The sequence below is a fragment of the Cynocephalus volans genome, chromosome 6, assembly GCF_027409185.1.
Source record: "Cynocephalus volans isolate mCynVol1 chromosome 6, mCynVol1.pri, whole genome shotgun sequence".
Taxonomy (NCBI): Eukaryota; Metazoa; Chordata; class Mammalia; order Dermoptera; family Cynocephalidae; genus Cynocephalus; species Cynocephalus volans.
Genome location: NC_084465.1, coordinates 26,576,492 through 26,590,664, shown reverse-complemented (window position 1 = coordinate 26,590,664; position 14,173 = coordinate 26,576,492). Strand labels below are relative to the sequence as shown.

At 41.8% G+C, this 14,173-nt stretch overlaps 1 protein-coding gene across 2 annotated transcripts in view; it reads left to right on the top strand.

The window, feature by feature from the left end:
- Window positions 1-14,173, top strand: part of NRF1 (nuclear respiratory factor 1) — a 145,346-nt gene that overhangs the window by 96,879 nt on the left and 34,294 nt on the right. For both annotated transcript variants that reach the window (XM_063099338.1, XM_063099337.1), the window contains exon 9: window positions 11,418-11,575. In XM_063099338.1, coding sequence (XP_062955408.1) covers window positions 11,418-11,575 — 158 coding nt within the window. The remainder of the gene's footprint in view (window positions 1-11,417; window positions 11,576-14,173) is intronic.

The window sequence follows — 14,173 nt, the reverse complement described above, 5'->3', positions numbered from 1 at the left end:
AGTGATGTTGAGCATTTTTTCATATGTCTGTTGGCCATTTGTATATCTTCCTTAGAGAAATGCCTACTTAGCTCTTTTGCCCATTTTTTAATTGGGTTGCTTGTTTTTTTCTTGTAAGGTTGTTTGAGTTCCTTATATATTCTGGATATTAATCCTTTGTCAGATGTATATTTTGCAAATATTTCCCCCCCCCTGCTGGTTGTCTTTTAACTCTGTTAATTGTTTCTTTTGCGGTGCAGAAGCTTTTTAGTTTGATATAATCCCATTTGTTTATTTTTCCTTTGGTTGTCCGTGCTTTTGGGGTCGTATTCATGAAGTCTGTGCCCAGTCCTATTTCCTGAAGTGTTTCTCCTATGTTTTCTTTAAGAAGTTTTATTGTTTCAGGGTGTATATTTAAATCCTTAATCCATTTTGAGTTGATTTTAGTATATGGTGAGAGATATGGATCTAGTTTCATTCTCCTGCATATGGACATCCAGTTATTCCAGCACCATTTGCTGAAGAGGCAGTCCCTTCCCCAGTGAATAGGCTTGGTGCCTTTGTCAAAGATCAGATGGCAGTAAGTGTGTGGGTTGATTTCTGGATTCTCTATTCTATTCCATTGATCAGGGTGTCTGTTTTTGTGCCAGTACCATACTGTTTTGGTTATTATAGCTTTGTAATATAGCTTAAGGTCAGGTAGTGTTATGCCTCCAGCTTTATTTTTTTTGCTCAGCCTTGCTTTGGCTATGCATGGTCTTTTATTATTCCATATAAATGTCTGGATAGTTCTTTCCATTTCTGAGAAAAATGTCATTGGAATTTTGATGGGGATTGCATTGAATTTGTATATCACTTTGGGTAGTATGGACATTTTCACTATGTTGATTCTTCCAATCCAAGAGCATGGGATATCTTTCCATCTTCTTGTATCCTCTCTAATTTCTCTCAGCAGTGGTTTGTAGTTCTCATTATAGAGATTTTTCACCTCCTTGGTTAACTCAATTCCTAAGTATTTTATTTTTTTGGTGGCTATTGTAAATGGGCAGGCTTTCTTGATTTCTCGTTCTGCATGTTCACTATTGGAGAAAAGAAATGCTACTGATTTTTGTGTGTTGATTTTGTATCCCGCTGCTGTGCTGAAATCATTTATCAATTCCAAGAGTTTTTTTTATAGAGGTTTTAGGCTGTTCGATATATAGGATCACGTCATCTGCAAACAGGGATAGTTTGACTTCATCTTTTCCAATCTGGATGCCCTTTATTTCCTTCTCTTCTCTGATTGCTCTGGCTAGTACTTCCAACACTATGTTGAATAGGAGTGGTGAGAGTGGGCATCCTTGTCTAGTTCCTGTTCTTAAAGGAAAAGCTTGCAGCTTTTCCCCATTCAGGATGATATTGGCAGTGGGTTTGTCATATATGGCTTTAATTATGTTGAGATACTTTCCCTCTATACCTAACTTGTAGAGGGTCTTTGTCATGAATGAGTGCTGAACTTCATCAAATGCTTTTTCAGCATCTATAGAGATGATCATATGGTCCTTGTGTTTGACTTTATTAATATGGTGTATCACATTTATTGATTTGCGTATGTTGAACCAACCTTGCATCCCTGGGATGAATCCCACTTGATCGTGATGAATAATTTTACGTATATGTTGCTGTATTCTGTTTGCTAGTATTTTAGTGAGGATTTTTGCATCTATATTCATCAAGGATATCGGCCTGTAGTTTTCTTTTTTGGTTATATCTTTACCTGGTTTTGGTATCAGGATGATGTTTGCTTCATAGAATGAGTTTGGGAGATTTGCGTCTGTTTCAGTCTTTTGGAATAGTTTGTAAAGAATCGGTGTCAATTCCTCTTTGAATGTTTGGTAAAATTCTGCTGTGAATCCATCTGGTCCTGGGCTTTTCTTTGTTGGGAGCCTTCTGATAACAGCTTCAATCTCCTTTATTGTTATTGGTCTGTTCAAATTTTCTACATCTTCATGGTTCAGTTTTGGGAGCTTGTGTGTGTCCAGAAATTTATCCATTTCCTCCAGATTTTCAAATTTGTTGGCGTATAGTTGTTTATAGTAGTCTCGAATGATTCCTTGTATTTCAGAAGAATCAGTTGTAATATCGCCTTTTTCATTTCTAATTTTTGTTATTTGAGTCTTCCCTCTTCTTTTTTTTGTTAGCCATGCTAATGGTTTGTCTATTTTATTTATCTTTTCAAAAAACCAACGTTTTGATTCATTGATCTTTTGTTTTGTTTTTTGGGTTTCAATTTCATTCAGTTCTGCTCTGATCTTAATGATTTCTTTCCGTCTGCTAACTTTACGTTTGGATTGTTCTTGTTTTTCTAGTTCTTTAAGGTGAAGTGTTAGGTTGTTCACTTGCCATCTTTCCATTCTTCTGAGGTGAGCATTTAATGCAATAAATATCCCTCTTAATACTGCTTTTGCAGTATCCCACAGGTTTTGGTATGATGTATCATTATTTTCATTAGTTTCAATAAATTTTTTGATTTCCTGCTTGATTTCTTCTTGGGCCCATATGCCATTAAGTAGAATGCTGTTTAATTTCCATGTGTTTGTATAGTTTCCAGAGTTTCGTTTGTTATTAATTTCTAGTTTTAATCCACTGTGGTCTGAGAAAATACATGGGATAATTCCAATGTTTTTGAGTTTATTGAGACTTGATTTGTGACCTAATATGTGATCTATCCTGGAGAATGATCCATGTGCTGAGGTTGTTGGATGGAATGTTCTGTAGATATCTGCGAATTCCAATTGGTCTAGAGTATTGTTTAGATCTTGTGTTTCTCTACTGATTCTTTGCCTAGATGATCTGTCTAATATTGACAGTGGGGTGTTCAGGTCCCCTGCTATTATGGTATTAGTGTCTATTTCCTTCTTTAGATCTAATAGAGCTTGTTTTATAAATATGGCTGCTCCAACATTGGGTGCGTACATATTTATGATTGTTATGTCTTCTTGATGGATCAGTCCTTTTATCATTAAGTAGTGTCCCTGATTGTCTCTTTTTATGGTTTTTAGTTTAAAGTCTATTTTGTCCGATATAAGAATAGCTACTCCAGCTCGTTTTTCTTTTCTGTTTGCATGGTAAATCGTTTTCCATCCTTTCACTCTTAGTCTATGTGAATCTTTATGGGTGAGGTGGGTCTCTTGTAGGCAGCATATAGTTGGGTCCTCCTTTTTGATCCAGTCAGCCAGTCTGTATCTTTTGATTGAGGAATTTAAGCCTTTTACATTAAGAGTTGTTATTGAAAGGTGTTGATTTATTCCTAGCATTTTATTGGTTGTTTGGTTGTCTTAGGTGTCTTTTGTTCCTTGCTTTCTGATTTACTGTTTGGTTTCTGTGTTTGTTGGTTCCTTAGGTTGTAGATAGCGTTTTTGTTTGTTTGTTTTCTCTTCATGAATGCCATTTTTATTATACTAGTTGGTTTTGATTTTTCTTGGGTTTTTATGGCAGTGGTAGCTATTTTTCAGGAACCAAACCCAGTACTGCCTTGAGGATTTCTTGTAAGGGTGGTCGTGTGGTAGTGAACTCCCGCAGTTTTTGTTTGTCTGAGAAATATACTATTTGCCTTTCATTTCAGAAGGATAGCCTTGCAGGGTAGAGTATTCTTGGCTGGCAATCTTTGTCTTTTAGTATTTTGAATATATCATCCCATTCCTTTCTAGCTTTTAGGGTTTGTGATGAAAAGTCTGATGTTAGCCTGATTGGGGCTCCCTTATAGGTGATTTGACTCTTCTCTCTTGCAGCTTTTAAGATTCTCTCTTTGTCTCTGAGTTTTGCCAATTTGACTATAACATATCTTGGAGAAGGCCTTTTTGGGTTGAATACGTTTGGAGATCATTGAGCTTCCTGGATCTGAAGATCTGTGATTTTTCCTATACCTGGGACGTTTTCTGTCACTATTTTGTTGAATATGTTTTCAATGCAATCTCCGTTTTCCTCCCCTTCTGGAATACCCATGACTCGGATATTTGAGCGCTTAAGGTTGTCTGATATCTCTCTCAGATTTTCTTCAATGTCTTTGATTCTTTTTTCTTTCTTTTTGTCTGCTTGTGTTATTTCAAACAGCCCATCTTCAAGTTCAGAGGTTCTCTCTTCAACTTCAACAAGCCTGCTGGTTAAATTCTCCGTTGTGTTTTTTATTTCGCCTAATAACTTCTTCAGTTCAGCAAGTTCTGCTACATTTTTTTTCAGGACATTGATTTCCTTGTACATTTCCTCTTTCAGGTCCTGTATACTTTTCCTCCTTTCATCATGATGTCTAGCTGAGTTTTCTTGTATCTCATTCAGTTTCCTTAGAATTATCACTTGAAATTCCTTGTCAGTCTTTTCAAGGGCTTCTTGTTCTATAGGATCTAGAGTTTGAGATTTATTAACTTTTGGTGGTGTACTTTCTTGATTTTTTTGTATTTCTGGTATCTTTTTTTTTGGTGTTTATTCATTGTGGCAGGGGGTTTCACAGTCCAACGGTTTGAGACTATTGACTAACTAAGATGTTGCTGTGGTTGCCAATTTTGTATGGCTACCTCTGTGACTGCTCCGTTGGCCTCTAGTGCCTTGTGTGTATGGTTGCCTCAGGTCTTGGGCCTCTCCGGGGAGCCACCTCTCTGGTCAGCTTGGACTCTGCTTGGCTGCTGGATCACATACCACAGGGTGTGTGATCTCTGCTGAGCTTTCACTTCCCGTGCAGGACTTCTCCCTGTTCCGTGTGCTCTGGCCCGGGTTGTTGGATCGTGCAGTGGCGACCCCACAGGGTGTGTGGTTTCTGTCGAGTCTCCACCTCCCTGGCCGGACATCTCCCCGCTCTGTGTGCACTGGGCTGGGCTGGGACGTGTCTTCTGCAACCCTCGTCTATCAGCTGGGCCTTCAAGACCCTGCTCGGCACCGCCTCGCCCAGAAAGTCTACCAGGTTTCTGCTAGGCACAGACGACCGGTCGCTCTGGGTGCCTTTGTAGCACTGTATAGATCTTTCTCGGGACTTATCATCTTCTTCCTGGCATCGTGGTTATTTGTGTACTTGTCTTATCTCCCACACCAGAGCGTGAGCTCCTCGGGGGAGGAGCCCGCAGCACATGGTTCACCTTTGTATCTCCCCGGCACGGACCGAATCTGGTGCCCGCCTGCAGTCAGCTCTCCGGCAGGTTCAAGCGAATTTGGGAACTCTCCTACCACAGTATTCCTAACCAGAAATAGGTTAGGCATTTTTCCAAACTGGTGGCCGCAGAAATGGTATCTGCCTCCCAGTAACAGGAAGTTTACCGGGGGCCTGGAGTCCAGGGTGTGGTGGAGTGACAGTCGGCCCGCCCGTACTTCCTTGCCCTCCCGACGCTGGCCGGGGACGCCCCACGCCACCAGCCCCGCCAGAGAACCGCGGAGGGAGTCGGAGGGGAGGCCAGCCCGCAGGCCCCGGGAAGCCCTGCGCCAGGGCAAGCAAGTGGGAAGGCTCAGTGAGGAGCTGAGCCGGGCGAGGACGACAGGCTTGGTCGAGCTGGGCTGGAGCTGCCAGCACCTGAGAAAATGGAGGCAGCCCCGGGGCAGTGAGTGGCCTGGTGATGCAGGCGGAAGCTGGGTGGGCGTCAGCCCCCCGAGCAGGGCCGGGTCGGGGGTCACTCACAGGGCTGTGCCAGGTCGGGCGCTCACTCTCTGCCTCTGGTTTGTCGCCTTCCCCGTTCTCGGTTCCCGCTGCCTCGGGCTGCTTGCTCTGTCCCGCGGCGCGGCTCGGGCGCTCCCAGGAATCTTCTTTTATGCTGGCCTGAAACCTCGAATCATGAATAGGGCCGCTGGCTGCCTTCAGTGCGGCCCCGGCCTCCGGGATCCTGTCTGCATCCACAGCAGCCCTGGCGCCGTGTTCCCTGTTTAGATACTCGCTTTTGCAGCTAAGAAACAGTTCTTTTCCTGCTCCATACTTCAAAGCTGTTGCCTGTAAATGAGGCAGCCTCTCCTGCCGAGGGCAAAGTGGCGGTCACCCCCACGACCGGCCATCAGCAGCGGTCTTCCCTTAAGAGATGGCAAGAGGAAGGGGAAGGTCCGCAAGTTTCCCGGCTGCCTAAGGCCGAGTGGCCGCCTTTTCCACCTCAGCTACTCCGCGCCAACCGCCGCAGCCACTGCCATCTTGTACAGTCCCCAAGAATCCATGTTCATCTTTTTTCTGTCTTCTGATTTTAGATGTAAACATGGTTGTTAGCATCTTAGTTTTGAACCATGGGAACTATAATTAGTCAGATATCTCACAGACTTGGGGTAGATAAAACCATATCAGTGCCAATGAAGACATTGCTTCAGATGACTCAGTAGAAACATTCTACTTCCTTACACTTAGCATCTTTTCTCCCAAGGAACAGAAAGTGCTTTATAAAAACAAATAGTACCTATGCTTTTAGAAGTTGTAAGGTTGTTTTGTTATCCCAGCCTTAACCAATGAGAGCTCTTACCATCAGACCACACTGCCTTCAACATCCAGTTACCTCTAGTTACATTTATGAGAAGGACCATTTGGGGGCCTGGTGTGGTGAGAATACTCAATAATCTGAGTAGTTACAAAGAAACAAAAAAACCTCTCTAGCCTTAAGCAGTTTAAAATTAATTAGGGACACAGAACAAGTTACATATATATATATAATTGAACAAGGGAAGTATTTAAAATAATATGGAATAAACTATTTGTATTGATTTTAAAACATACAATTTTGATTTTTATGGCATATTTAAAAATACAAATGGGTTTGAGAGTTTATTCTGTTGTGTGATAAGACCACCAGTTGGTATTGGTGATATTAATTGCATTAAGTGTCAGAAAAGTCAAAATTTGAAATAGAATGGTATCTGATGATAATGGTGTATTTGACTCTGTTAGAGAAGCAAAAAAATTCCTAAGTACAAAGACATTAGATACATGAGTTTTATTTCATTTTATTTTTTTGGCTGCTGGCCAGTGTGGGTATCTGAACCGTGATCTTGGTGCTATAAGGCTGCACTTTAACCAACTGAGCTAACCGACCAGCCCAAGACATGAATTTTAAACACGTGTAACAGTTTTGAAACTGCATAACTTATGTAGGTTGGGTTTTTATGAATATCAATTTACCTGAAATGTGGGTAGCTTGAATAACAAGTAGGAAAATGTAAAAAAAAAAAAAAAAAAAAAAAAAACCAGTAGGAAAATGTAGATAGATGTTCTCCATCCATCCATTCAGTAAACACTTTTTGAGCCCTGTGCCAGGCACTATAAATACTATAGATACATGATAGTAAAGACTGCCCTTGCCCTTAAGGAGCACACAGGTATGTGGTAGAGAAAAGCACATAAAGAACAACCACAGTGAGACAAGAAAGATGTAGTAGCAAGCAAAGCCAGTGTTCTAGGGAATGCAGAGGATAGGCCCTAAACCTTAGACTTTAGGGGAGTGGAGTTGTCTCAGGAAACACTTCCTAGAGGAGGAGTAGCACCTGAGCTCAGACTAAAAAGTTAACTAGTACAGCAAAGGATGGTGGGATGGGAGCGGCACATTCAGTGCATTGAGTTGTGAAAGCGCACAACAGCTGCAGTTATCACTTGAGAGATAAGAGGAACCACAGTTTGAAGGGCCTCATTGTAGTAGGTCTTTCTCAGAAATGCATAGAAGATGATGGGACATCTTCTGAATATCTTCCTCTCCAAGGGCTTTTTGGTCCTTTCTTTGGGACGTGGTGACATTCAGGCATAGATAACCACACACTGGCTCCCAACAGATGGAAAGGGAGAGCAACAAGGGCTCAGGCAAACTCAGCTAAAGCACTCAGACTCAAGAATAGCAAATTCCAGAAATGTTAGCACCTAAGCTGATTTATTTCACCTGCCACATTTCTGATTAGAAATCTCTTCCTCTGTTCTTCCTATTTTCTCTTTGCCCTTTACTGTCATCCCCATTAATCTTTCATGCCATATAATTTGACTTCCTTAAATTTTACTTTATATGGCAACATTCACTGTTGTACTATTTTCACTACAAATATGATTGTAACTAAATGTGTCTGTATTAAATTGCTGCCATTGGAGTATGAGGACATGGGAGAGCTACACTGGGCCAACCTTAGGTGAGAGCAGCAGCAGTGGGATGGGCTAAATTATAGGAGCAGATCAGGGAAGAGGAAGACTATCCCGTGGCAATAGGTGACAGTGCTGCCCAGCATCAGCAGATGTTTTGAGTGGCATCATCAGTCATCTAAGAATTGACAGTGTAGCTGGCCATCTAAAGTGGCATTGTTGGCAGTGATGCTCATTGGAATGCTGAGATCAAAGTGATCATAACTTGCTCAAAGTTGGCCACTCAGGAAGTCAGTGTGAGTTCCTGAGTTGTCAGCCCTGCAGCTCTGGGATATGTCTGTCTCTGTAGAGATGGGCCTGAAGGCTTGCTAGCACAATCCACTGTCCATGAGAACTCAAGGTTCATACTGAGGTAGCTCAAAGGAGCGTCTTGTTCTCTGTGAGGATTATGACAAACATTCTGAGAAGCACTTTCATAATCTGAATATGGTAATAGAACCACAGCTGGAGGCATTTTAAATATCTACCTCTCCTAGAGCCTGTGGCACTTTCTTTAGGACACAGTAACAGGCGGGCACAAGATAACCACTCACCAGGCCCAAGCAATGTGAAGTATGAACAGCAAGAGCTCCAGAAAAGCACAGCTAACATCCTGAGACCCAGGAGTCCAAAGAAGTATTATACCTGAGCTGATTTATCACCTACCATATTTCCACATAGAAATTGCTTTCAGTGCCCCTCCTGCTTTTTGTTTTTGAGGGGTGATAATTATTTATTCAGCAGAATGGATTAAAGTAGCTAGATACAGGTACCCAGAACTGAGAAGTCTCTAAGAGCATTGTACTAAAATCAGGGGTTCTCAACCCTGGGCCAGAGGAGACATTTGGCAATATCTGGAGACATTTTTGATTGTCATGAGTGGGGAGGGCAGAGGACAGTCCTCCACAACAAAGAATTGTCTGGCCCAAAATATTAATAGTGCCAAGGTTGAGAAACACTGTGCTAGAACTAGCAAAGCTGGGTTCTCGTCTACTCCGTCACTGGATAGTGTTTTGTTTTGTTTTTTTCTTCATAATTCCTCTTCCACTAGGGCTTGTGATCCCCAGTGAGACACCTGCTCTGCTCCCTGGGCATGGCCCACCTGGCGCGGGGCTCTGGCTGTCTGTGGGGGGGGGGGTGCCTTGCCACCTCCCCTCCGCCACTTGTCATCTGCAGAGCAGAAGCGCCCAGGCAGGCTGACTCAGGATTCTGTGAATCAGACAGGGCACAGCAGAGACTGCTTGTCTCTTCTCTACAATGTCTGGGCCATCTGCTGGGAGGCGATTGACTCAATGGCAGGGGCCAGAATCAGAGGTGTCTTCACTTACACACCTTGTGGATGATATCTGTCAGCTGGAATCTCAACTCAGGCTGTCAGCTAGGAAAAACTACACATGGCCTTTTCATATGGCTTGGGCTTAATCATAGCATGGCGGCTGGTTTCCAAGAGCAAGTGTCCCAAGAGAACCTGGCAGAAGCTTCATGGCCTTTTCTAGTCTACCTTTGGAAGTCACACAGCATCATTTCTGCAGCATTCTATTTTCAGGAGTTGTCACAAGCCCTCCCAGGCTCAAGGGAAGGGGACATAGATGCCATCTCTTGATGGAAGGAGTAGCAAGGTTCTAAAAAAGCTTGTGGGGTGGGAAATATTGTTGTGACCAGTTTTGGAAGACACATCTTCCGTAGGAAGTGATCCCAGGAAGTACTGGGGAAGGGAGACGTGCCAGTAAAGGGTACTTTAATGAGAACGTTAACTTGGTGGACAACTAGAGCTCATTCCTGCAGAGGTGTCTCAGAAGAGCCATCATTCATTCAAAGTGTCCCTCTCAGGGATCAGGGTGTGGGTATTTGTTAACTGACTCCTATCCCTCACTGGATGAAGGTAGCCTGAGGATGTTAATCTCTGGCATTTCTGGGATGCCCTGCACTCAAACTAGACCCAGAGGCATGAAGCTGTCTGCTTATGGTGATCTGAAAGGTGGCCCAAGGGGATAAGGGACAGGACACAATAAATTCCTTTTCTATCAAAAAAAAAAAAAAAAAATCCTCCTCCACTAAAAAGAAAGCAACTTTTGCTGCATTAAAAAATATATATATTTGCTGAGTTTGGCAGTTTCCATCAAAAATGAAAATGCAAAATAACTTTCATCTGTAATTCTAGCCCTTGGAGTTTACCCTATAAATAAACAGACTCACATATGATATACTAAGTAATATATAAGGATATTTATCACAGCACTGTTTGTGATAGCAAAAGATTGGAGACTACCTAAATGCCCATTGTAAGATGGCTGGTTAAATAAATCATGGTGTTTCTGTATAATACAATGCTGTGCAGCCATTACTATAAATCACGAATGAATGAAGTTTTATGTGTTCCAAAATGGAATCATTTCAGAGATGCTTGTTTGTGAAAAAAGCAAGGTGAAAAAGTTATATAGAGTATGCTGCCATTTTCATTTTTTAAAAGGAGGGAGTAGAAAGAGGGAGAAAAGGATAGAGTAAAAGGATGTGGACCCTTTTGGACAAAGGGTCTAGAGTACTGGTAATATTCCCTGTGGTACAGTTTGAATTTTTTTTTCCCCATGGGCTGTTTCTGATGACCCAGCCCATATTTTTTCCCTCCCTCCCTCTCTCCCTTTCTCTCTCCTTCCCTCCTTCCCTCCTTCCCTCCCTCCCTCCCTCCTTCCCTCCTTCCCTCCCTTCCTTCTTCCCTCCCTTCCTTCTTCCCTTCCTTTCAACAAATAAATACAAATAAAAATTGTGTATATTTATCATGTACAACATATTGTTTTGAAATATGTATACATTGTGAAATAGCTAAATTAAGATAAGTAACACATGGATTCTTTCACATACTTATTTTTTGTAGTGAGAACACTTAAAATCTACTCTCAGCAATTATCAAGAATAATGAATTTTTTTATAATTATGTTTATTGTCTATCCAGAAATTTTGCATTAATTTTGGAGGTAATATATTGGTATGGCTCAAATTTTTTAAAAAGTATTTAAAAGTACACAACGGAAAATCTTGCTTTCTGTCTCCTATCCAACCTGTTCTCAACTCCCTACCCCCATACACAACGAGGAAAATATTTTCAGTGGTTTCTTTTATGTTTTTTCCAGAATTTCTTTATGCAGATGTAAGCAAATTCAAATATATATTCTAATAACCCATTTTTATACAAAAGATAGCATACTAAAAACCCTGTTCTGTATGTTGTAGATCATGTTCATTTAAAAGTATGGTTATTTGGCTAAAAAATAAGAATTTATTGGAAAAATGACTTTCTAAAATCATAACCATTTTGTGGCTTTGATCTTTTACTCTCTTGTCCTTTCTGCCTTAGGTGGAACAAAATTGGGCCACGTTACAGGGAGGTGAGATGACCATCCAGACAACGCAAGCATCAGAGGCCACCCAGGCAGTAGCATCATTGGCAGAGGCTGCAGTGGCAGCGTCTCAGGAGATGCAACAGGGAGCTACAGTCACCATGGCACTTAACAGGTGGTGGCAGGGGTGGGAGAATAAATGAGGATCACAAATCTGTCCCTGCAGGTATGGGTGGAGGCCCCTTAAAGAGAAATGTTATACCTCAGTTTGTGACATTTGGCAGTTGGAACTTAAGACTCTCAGCCTATAAGATATTGTAGGTTGGCTTGTAATCGCCCCTCATCAAGAAAATTTGAACTTTTTTTTCTTCAGGTGTGTTTAGGAAGGGTGCTGCAGAATGGGATACTCCACTAAGACATAGTTTCCAAAACTAAATTGTAATGTTCTACTGGCTGTGGACAGGAAAGAGCATCCCCATGTCATTCTTCTTCTTCATTCCTGACACAATTTTATTTTCAGTGGACCCAGGCATTTTAATTAATAGTTAAGAGTGTGGGCCTTGAAGCCAGACTGCCTGGGTTTGAAGCCCAGTTTTGTCACTTACTAGCTGTTTGACTTTGGATAATTTATTTGAACTCTCAATGCTCAGGCTTTCCTCTTCTATAAAACGGGGGTGATAACAGTACCTGCTTTGTAGGGCTGTTATGAGACCTGAATAAGTTACTGCATGTGCAATTCTTAGATCAGTGTATGGTATATAGCAAGGGCTGCTGTTATCATTATTCAAAGCAACTATTAGCCTCAGATAGTCTTTGAACTCTTACATCAGCACTCTACTAGGTAAGGTTGTAAATATAGAAAAGAGTGCTCTAATGTATAATCTCTGCCCTCGATGAAATCATACTCTTATTGGGGAGACTGATTTAAATAAAATACTAGTGAACAGTATTACTTAGATTATAATTCACTATTGAATTGTGTAGTACAGACTATGAACATTGTAGAAATCTAGAGCAGAAAGATCACCTCCTCCCAGATATAAAATCAGCTAAAGTTTAGATTGCTTGTGATAGATCCTGGAGAGCCATAATGGGTTGTGTACAGTTTATTCTATGAGGCTGTATAGTATGGTAATTAAGAAGAGGATTCTGAGGTCATATAGATTCAGGTTTGAATCTTAGCTCCACCACTTCCTAGCCATTTGATCTTGAGAAACTGAACCCCTGAGCCTTGGTTTCCTCATTGTTATAATGAGGGTAATACTCATCATACATACTCAAGAAGATTCAGTGAGACGATGCATATGAAACTCTCATGTGTCCAGCCCATGGTAAGCACTTCAGGAATTATAGTTATTATCATTTAAATTATATTTTAAGATTTGTCTATTCAGAATTGATTATAATGAGAAGAAATTAGAACAATTCAGGTGTGACTTGTTAAAGGCTTTGAAACTAGAGTAGTAAGAATCCAGTGACTGATTTTGAAGAAAGTATGGCCATGACTTGGTGGTTGATTAGGAGTAGAAAACTGAAACACACACTCATACACACATACACATCCTCTCAGAGTTACCCAGCAAGTCCCTGAGTGACCTGGGATTGAAACATTTTTCTCAGCCAAATGGACCATATTGCTTTTCAGTAAGGTGAAAGTCTTATTTGTTTCCATATACTTTGTTTTAATCTCACTTCTTCCTTTGAGAGAGGACACCCAGATAAACTTCCTGAAAGGCATGGCCAAAGTGAAAACCTCCCTCCCTTTAATCCAGTAACTCCTTGCTGTAGCTTGAGACCTAACAGGCCATCATTAAAGACCAGCAAAACTTGATTTCATTGAGATGTCCAGTGCTGGCCGGTTAGCTCAGCTGGTTAGAGCACTACCTTGTAACACCAGGGTCAAGGGTTCAGATCCCCATGCCAGCCAGCTGCCAAAAAAAACAAATAAAAAAGATCATTGGACATTGAGACTTCCAGTGAGTACCTTGGATATTCCAGCGAAGTGTGAGTGTCCTGGGAACCCTGTGTATAGTGGAAAATATGAGGCACACGCTAGCTCCCTTTGCTGTAAGGACCAGTGTTTATTTCTAAAAGGCAACCAGGGTAATGGTATCCCCTGAGGGCTTGTTAACAAACTCAGATGCAGCTGAGGTGGCTACAGTGTTTACTTCAAAGGAAGGAGAATGTGGTTCACTGTGCATGTAGGAGTAAAGAGATGTTGAAATCTGTTTGCAATCAGATCATTCAATGCCCTAATGAGTGTTGCCCGGAGAGGCGGGGAGGCAGGGCAGGAGGTTGTAGCTTCTGCTGGGGGTGAAGAAACTGAGCCTGGCAGCGAAGAGAAGCTGGCTCTTAGGGGAACATCAGGACATCAGGGGCTTTCTGAATCTAAGAGAGGTAACCCACAGTCTCATGTTTTAGGAGGGTTAGATTTAAGACATGAGCCCTTGGTGTTTGCTTCTCTGTGGATGAGACAAAGTGAAATCCTTTATTCCCTGCACTCTCAGCCTCTCCACAGAATTAGTTGTCAGAAATCATCTTAGTGAAATATACATGGAGAAAGCTGTCTTTGTTTCTATGGTAACAAGGCAGTTTCATAATCTGCCCCCTTTCAGCCTGTTTCAGGTGCAGATGGAACGAGCATGGCTCTCTAGTAACGATTTGCACCTATGCTGCACTGTAAACAGCAGATGTGGGTGCAGGGTGAAAAGAGTCAAGCTGCCTGTATTGGCAGGTGGAGGAATAAGAAGGCAGGGGGCTCCTTCATCTGTTA